The 8,667-nt window shown below is 35.6% G+C and overlaps 1 protein-coding gene across 1 annotated transcript; it reads right to left on the reverse strand.

Annotated features, from left to right (window-relative positions):
- Positions 1-181: 181 nt before the first annotated feature.
- LOC110630758 (kanadaptin) lies at positions 182-8,400 on the reverse strand. The gene is made up of 12 exons (XM_021778329.2): positions 7,588-8,400; positions 7,392-7,477; positions 6,533-6,612; positions 5,975-6,030; positions 4,498-4,546; positions 4,133-4,279; positions 3,605-3,700; positions 2,797-2,910; positions 2,550-2,680; positions 1,837-2,075; positions 914-1,753; positions 182-793 (listed from the first exon to the last, which is right to left on the reverse strand). Exons 1-12 carry the CDS (start codon positions 8,151-8,153, stop codon positions 744-746), a joined length of 2,454 nt encoding a protein of 817 aa, XP_021634021.1. The 5' UTR covers positions 8,154-8,400; the 3' UTR covers positions 182-743.
- Between the last annotated feature and the right edge of the window lie 267 nt (positions 8,401-8,667).

Here is an 8,667-nt window from a genome sequence, read left to right on the forward strand (position 1 = left end):
CCCCTAAAATCCAAGCCAGCCAGCCATCCACATGCATGCGATGTGAGGTTTCACGCTTCGCTAGATGAATAGAATTCATTGAATATGCTAACCTTAAAAACACAATAAAGAAATACGAAGGTAGTATATATATATATATATATATATATGTATATTATCTTTCTCCTAAAGATCTAAATCCTAATAATAAATGACTGGAAAATTTATTTCCATGGTTCGCGTATGCCATGCCTTCGATATACGAATGCTACATGTGAAGTTATTCCAAGTTTACAAATTAAAGGGCAACTAAGATGACTATAAAGTTGAAAGAGTAATAACTTTTTGTCAACCAATCGCTGATATTTTTCTATTTGATTACATGCTTGGTCAAACTACTTGGTTTACACATCACTATAAACTGCATATTTCTGGCGATGAATGCATACAAATCCTTCATCACCCTTAATCCTTTGTCCAATATACAACTATGGCGTACAATCGTTGGCATCCTCTCCATCTCAAAATGATCAGTGACGCAGAACAGCTTTCAACCAACGTACTCTGTTTGCCTTAGAAGTGTTAAACAAAAGCACACTATTTTGCAGGATGCTTCTAACTCGAATTGTCATCACTCGCAGTATGAACCAAAGTTCAGTACCACCGTGAACCAAAGTTCAGTACCATCGTACCCTTGTAAAACATGTTTCCCCATAACGGGTCATGCTTTTTGCCAAATGCCATGACAACATAATAATGTCAGCTCAATATCCATAACGGTCATTCAGAGAGGTTCGTCCATCACCTGATTGTCCTGCATATAATATTAATTCAAAAATTATGAGAAAGAAACAGCAAACTGCTATACGGTAATAGTCTATGCATTCAGTTGGTAAAAAACCTGCAGGTAGTCACACAGACAAAAAGCTTATACCTTCAGGAGGTACCCATGATTCATAATCTGAATTGCCATTGAGAAATGATGGTTTCTCAGGGCCAAGCACTCTTTTTGGCCTTTTGTTATCCTTATTATGTTGAATTTGGCCTGTCTCCAGGCTTTCATTTCCTCCTTGCTCATCTTCTGCCTGATATCCTCTTTTATGCTTCAGTAACAACGCCACAGCATCTTCTGCTGTGAGCTTGGCTTCTAAGGTGGATGCTGTGGACTGTTCAGTAGCTTTATTATCATTGGTTCCAGGTCCCTCAGTTTCCTTCTGCTTCCTTATTATCAGCCCAGGAGCAGCACTTTCAATGCCTGAATCTACCTTGTCCCGAGCACCATCAACTTTAAGCAGGACCTTTTGCCTATCCTTATAATCCACGAACTGGTCAGCCTCATCCATATTTAACACCTCTTGTTTGGTCTCTTCCACTTCTGCATCATTCACTGCCCCAAGCCACTTAGGCTTTACAACAGTATAAACGGCAGGTTTAACCTCAGGCTTATCACCAACAATCTTGTCAGCTTCTGGCTTATTGTCTGATTCTATGGCAGAAACAACAGAATCTTGAGTTCTATCTTTCTTCTTAGATGCATCCACAGGTTTACCTGCCTCATTGCTTTTCTTTGGTTCCACAGTAGAATGCTTTTTAGTAGCAGCAACAGCTGGTGCTTCAGCTTTATAATTATCAGGCTTTTGTCCCTGTACTCTTGAATCCCTTTTCTTAGCAGCTTCTCCAGATGGGTCAGCAATTTTCAGAAGGAAGAAGATCCTATCCAGTTCAGATTGAAGAGCAGATAACTCTTTTTCAAGTTGTGCAGTTTTATCGAGCACTAACAAATGGCAAAGGAAATCAGCAAGAAAAGAAGATAAACAGCTTCTTGAAAATATATTATCTAGCTTGTTTCTTCCCTACCTAGTTGAGATGACAGGCCCAGCATGTAAGCATCAAGAGCATCTCCAGCTTCAGTTTCTGCTGCAGTTTCAGATGCTGTTTTATTATTCTCAATCAGAAGCAACCCTTTCTTCTCCTCCATTTCTTTCATGATGATGTCTCTCTTGTCAAGAAGAGTATCCGCAGTTTCAATTGATTGATTTTCACTTGACTTTTGTATTGAAGGCTTCTTTGTCCGGTCATAGAATTCATCATCATCACTTCAAAAGGTAAAATACAAACATTACCATTGACTGGCATGCATAATCATTACCAGAAGGGCAAATTACATTTATGCCGCTGAGGTTTAACTCTAACTACAAAATAGGCAAAGTTTCTTCAGAATTAGAATCTCATGCTCTCCAAATAATTTTTCTTGAAATATAAAACTATCCTACATATTAACTGTTGTAATTATATTGTCTGTTTGGGAGGGAAGGTAAATTTTAAAATAGCTTTTCCCTTGTTGCAGCTAAATGCCAGCAACTTGGAAGAAGACATGTATTAAGAAGTCAACAAATATGCATCTGACCAATGTAAATCATGACAATGATTCTGACCTGAGTAGAAATTAGAAAACCATGCAGATGATTCAATATGTGAAAGATAAAATCACTATATTTCATTGTCATTTACTCGTTTCATGAACTGTCAAAATTGTCTCTTTTCTAATAAACTGGGCAATGGTGAAGTACCTAGAGAAATCCTCATCATCTTCTGCTGTTCCTTTTCTCATACTGCTAGATTTCCTTCCAGCACGTGCGCCAATACTTTCCTGGATACTCTGATTTAACGTCTCTTCCAAGTTTTCCAGTTCTTCCAAGATCTATTAACAGGTGAGAAAATAGCATGTAGATGTGGAGGGAAATCAAAAGAGATGTTTTCTAAGCTGCAATATATAGAACCACTAAGAAATACTTGGGAGAAAAGACCAGTTTTTACCTGTGTCATTCTTTGTTCATTTCTAGCAATCTGAGTCTGCTGACCTTGTGTCAACCCACCCTGAGCAATATCTTTAGCACGAATAGCATCTATTTCTTTCTTCATATGAGCAATCTACAACCAAATATTTGGTCAATAAAATGTGAGCAACATAATTAACATGAAGAACAAAAAGTTGTTTCACAAACCACTATATACAATAAATATCTCTTGCTGATACCTAGCAACAATGGGGCTGTACATATGATAATCTCTACTGTGAATGCAACTTTTTATCTTTTCTCCTAATGAACCTTCTTCTATAAAGAATCATAAAATTCTATCAGTTACAAGATATTTTGCTCCTAACTTGCATTAGTTAGAGTATATGCATTTTAGCACCTTTTCCTCATTTAGCTATGGAAATAGCTTCTCCTACCAATGCAAGTGACATAAATTGATTAAATAATTTTGTAGACTGTCAAATTATAATAACAACTCAAGTAGCTACTTTTCTGATCTCAAGTGACTTTCTCCTGGTACAATATATCTATAATTTTATAGGTTCTATGGCCGGAAGTGATTATAATGTAACGAGAACTTTCTCTTTTCTATCAACCAAGTATACTAGCATTTACAAGTAGCTTGTCATCTAGATGGAACACTTTTAAGTCCCACAAAAAAAAATGTAATAAAAGATAATAAGCCTCAACGGAATAAACTTTGATATTCTCAAACATAGAATGCTAACTACAAAGTAACCAAAGGTATAAAAGAGCGAAGGCCATAAGCATATTAGTTTTATTACAGATCAATGAAAAACACTCACCTTTTCAGTTCGTTTGATTATTTTATCACGGGTTTTCTCCTGCTTCTCTGTAAGTTGTCCTTTGTATGTTTGCCAAGTAATTTCATCGCCATCATCCTAAATATCCAAAACAGCAAAAATGGGGGAAGATAATGAAGTATTTATCAACTTTCAAATCCATATCAGAAAAGTCTAAACTTAACTATACAGAAGTACTTTTGGTGTACCAGGCAATTCAAGAATTAAAGGACAAGTTCCCTGATTTCCCAGGAGTCTTAAAGACTCCAAGTATTACAAAGGAAGATGAATAAAGCACATAAAATAGTAGTGAAGTTCTGGCCCTGTCAGGACAGAGAGAACAAATTGTCTTTACATTTAACCCATCGCCTGTTAACGATTGCATAACTTGCATTACATTCATTACAGACCAGCCAATAATAAATTAGCAATATTATTATATAAAAGACAATATGGGTTAGCAACAGTCACAGAAATGATATAATGAGTTTTCTAGCAAAATTACGTCGAAATTAAAAATGTACCACCAACCTCATCTTCTTCCACAGCATCTTCGTCCATGCCCCATGAGATACCATCTGCAAGAGATGCGTCTGATCTTGCTCGTCGAAGTGAAGCTTCCCGATCAAGCATCTCTTGCCGAAACTTAACTTCTCTAAGAAGCTTCAAGTCTTTTTCCTATGCCATAAAACCAGATAACAGATCATTGCAATTGATACATAATATTTGCAACAGCTTTTGAATACCATATGCATATGAAAACTTGGTGAACATAGCAATTTTTGTATAAATATTGGAGAAAACAAACAAAATTATTTTAAAATAATACTAAAAAAAAACTCTGATGCAAACTAACATTAACTTATTATGTGTTTGCATGGTTATAATAGTATTACCGGAGGCATCAGTTCAGATGGTCCTTGGAAAATATATAATCGAGATGAACTGCAGTTGAAAAACAGAAAGGATAATAATCAGAAATGTATGTGAATCAAAATGTGAATCTACACCTACTACATGCACTCTCCTGTAATCTAACATAACAAATATCATAGCATATGTAGGATAAAGAATATAAAAACCAAGAATCATTGGACATTCACCATGAAACTATTACAGTAATAACAATATGTGCATTATTAAAATAATAACACTATTAAGCAGGGAGGGAGAATGAATTTTTAAGGTCATTCTATATGTTTTCTCAATTTGGAAATTACTTGATTGGGAAACAACAAAAATATTTTGACAAATTCCCTACATTTATTGCTTTGCACATTTAATTGCTAAACAAAATGTTCCCCCTGTGAACTTATCCATAAAGGAAAGAAGAGAGAAGTAACAGTTTTACTACTAGAAGGAGAGGGGGGAGGGGAGGGGGAGGTATGCCTGGAAAACTATTCAAAGGGTAAAGATGAACTAGGGAAGAGTGCTTTCCACAGAAACTGCCTGGAAAAAGAAAGCATCTCAAAAGTTTTTTTTTTTAATCGGCGGTTTGATTAGATGGGAGAACTGCTTAGCAAATAGATATTTCCTTGGTCACAATGACCCAAGGGAGTAATATATAGATTTAACATTGGAATCAACGGAATCTAAATTCAATGCTTGGAGTTGTTATAGAGCTAAGAAACAACATGCAATTTCGAAACTTGTTTTGCAGATAACTCCGAGGAAAATGAGAATTGTGAGCAGTAACACAAACACACAAAAAAAATCTTCATTAGATGATACTCCCTCCATCCCATAATCTTTATCCACTTTTCCTTTTTTAGCTGTCCTAAAACATTGTCCACTTTTCTTTTTTCCATTATGATTACCATATAAATTGACTATTATAACCCTACTTAATTTTATCTTATTTTCAACACAATTTCTCATCAATTGTTTATTTTTTTTCCAAATGGTAATTCAAACCATCTCTTAGTATTTAATTCAAACCATATGTTATTGTTAATGATTTTATTGTTTCAATAAAATTTGATGTTCTAATTTTATATTAAAGATGGGTATAATAAGAAAGTTAATAAAAAAATTATTTTTTTAACTAAGATAACTATTGTTTCTATTTTTTTTTTGTGAGAAGGTAAAGTGGTAAAAAATTATGGAATAGAGGAGGTAATAAAGATAAGAGCATATTGCCTGTTCATAGATTGGTCTTTCAGTTGTTATGATTCTGCTTTTGTAAAAATTTTGTGGATAGCTTGATTTTTGTGAGGAGGGGTGGAGAATAATTTGGAAGGCGTACTCCTAGTACACATAAGTACTGCCCCTTTCATGTGTTCTACAAATTGTGTCTTTTTATTGATTGGAAAGTGGGAAGAAAGGTATAGAAGAACTAGCAAAGTAAAAGAATAAAGTAAAAAGGAAACTCACTGGCCAAATCGAATGACATCACCAACATGTAGTTCCACATAAACCCTTTTCTCAACCTGATAAACACAAGCACAAAAGCAATTAAAAACATTAAGGAATTGCGTGCCCAATCATTGTGCCTACTTGCAGCCAACAGATTTTTCTTTTAACCCCTCCTAACACCTGTTATAAATTGTGCTCAACACACCAAATTGACAAGTTGGAGGGATGAGGGCTTGATACTAAAAACTAGAAAGAGGCTTCTAATGCTTATTCCCAAACTTCATTTTATGAGCCAACTCTGTAATTTTGGAAGTAACTTCTGACACAGAATAGGATTAGATAGTAGATACTTAAATCATGATTCCAAGGAAGACCTTCTAATGACAATAATGTCACTTCAAAGAGCACACATTCCTTGACATGTACAAGAACAGACATGACATGTCATACTTTATTCACAAAATAAAACTTAACATGCATACTTAAGAACTTCACAATCAAGTAGGAAAGTTAAATATTAGAAGTTCAATCTAGTAACACATGGAAAAAATAATAATAATAATTACATGGTAATACCTGAGACTTGTTAATGAAAGTACCATGTGTGCTGTTGAGATCATAAAGGTAGGCATCTCCACTTCTTTTGAACTGGAGAACTGACAACAAGAAATACTTAAGTATTGTTAACAACTTTCCAAGAACCTATGGTTAAAATTCAAACAAATTATGTGTTATATTTGTAATTTGCAGTTGTTTCATGTTCCTAGCATAATGAAGAAACCCTTTTCTCTATATTGATATTGGAAAATTGCAGATGGCTGACTCACTGTGGATGTAGACATATTGCCAAACCATGTAAAATTCCTCGTGTTCATTTCTTTCTCTCTCTCTTTTTTATGTATTCTAATTTCCATATGTGTGTTTGTCGTGAGGTTATTTTTTGAATAATCCTTCCTAATCCAACCAATGTCAGTAGTTACCTAGGGCTAGAATAGATAGAAGATTAACTAAAAGCACTAGAGCTTTACATATAATCTCATATTCTGCCTAACTTTAACAGAGGCAGAACCGCAGAAGTTTAGGAGTATAGGCATAACAATTGTTAATGCGGCAAGCTTGCATGGCAAAACTAAATGCAGGCTTTGAGTAGCCTAAGACTACGAGCGTTACATAATCACAGTCCAGCTCAATTAACAGATGATATAAATGAATAATTGGATTTCTTTTACTTTTTCTATGTAGTTTGGCTCAAACATATAACTATTTTTGCCCCTTCCACAATCAAAACCAATTAACTTGCCACTCCAACATCCTTGATTACAAGGTATATGAACTTGAAGACGTTTGTCCATTCGAGGAAATTCAACACATTACTAACCTAATTGATAGACTATGTAAGTAATGCAACTAGAAGAAGAAAAAAGGAAGCTAGTACCAGCATGGAAGCGAGAGATGGTAGGATGCTCAAGAACAAAATCGCAAAGATCCACTCGTCCAAACATATAAGCTCCTTTCTCGTAGCTGCACAGTCATCAACATAGAAATGACAACTGAATTCGATTATATTTTTCAATTACTAACAACATAACACCATAGATATAACAAATTATTTGAATTTTCAAATCATTTACATATCCAATTGTTCAATGATGGAGCCATCTTTGAGAACTTCAAGGTAGAAGTTATGGCAAGGAGGCCCGCTCCATTCAGGAATGGTATAAGGCACCGAGGATCGCTTCACGCTTTGTTCAGATGGCTGTATTGTATTGGAATCGAGCGAGTTCGAATTTGGAGTTTCAACCGCTTCCGACTCGGAAGGGATAGTATTTCTCGGAGGCGGTGGTGGAGGTGGACCCATAGGAGTTCTCATTGTTTTTGAAGAGTCTTGAGGTTCGTCGACAGTTTTGGGTTCCCGTTCGGATGTCGTCGTCGTCGTCGTCGTCGTGGAGGCAGCAGCATCGGCAGAGGATGAGGGGTTAGGGTTTTTGGGAGGCGGGGGTCCCATAGAGGTCGTCATTTTTGCTGCTGTGTGCCTTGCAGAGACTGGGAGAGGTAGTTGAGACAGGCACGCGCCACCAGGTGTTCTGATTAACAGATCTCCGAATTGGAAGCGGATAAGGGCGGGTTTATTCCGTGAGCTGGCTGCGGTTTCGGATTTGGGCTCTTCTCTCAAGTTTTCAGTTTTGGGACCAAACATCTTAATATCGTTTCAAATATAATATGGGTTTTTTTTGAAATCTTGAAATTCATCATGAAGAAGGTAATATTCTCAACACAGAAAGCTGAAGAAGGCTTTAAAAAGAAAAATACAATAGGCCCATCACAGCTAATCCAATGACCAAACTCATTACACGAAACTTAACCTTAGAAGTCTTTGGAATCTCTTCTAAATTCTCACAGTCGTCCTTCCATCGTGCCCATCAGAGAGCAACACTATCACCGTCACATAAGCACAAAAACTGCTCCAAACAAAGTCTCAAACTTGAAAAAACAACATCCACCTCAAATCCAAACTCAATAGCATCATTAAATTATGTAAAAATAATTTTATATTATTTTTTAAATAATATTTTTAAGAATATTTTTCTTGACAATAAACTCTAAATGCATCAATTTTGGAGGAATTTGGGGCTTATTTGCACATTGAAACACTTAAAAAGGCTAATATAGTTATTTGATATAATTTTAGGGTGAAAATAGTTATTTCTGCC

Source organism: Manihot esculenta, chromosome 1 (assembly GCF_001659605.2).
Source record: "Manihot esculenta cultivar AM560-2 chromosome 1, M.esculenta_v8, whole genome shotgun sequence".
NCBI classification, from domain to species: domain Eukaryota; kingdom Viridiplantae; phylum Streptophyta; class Magnoliopsida; order Malpighiales; family Euphorbiaceae; genus Manihot; species Manihot esculenta.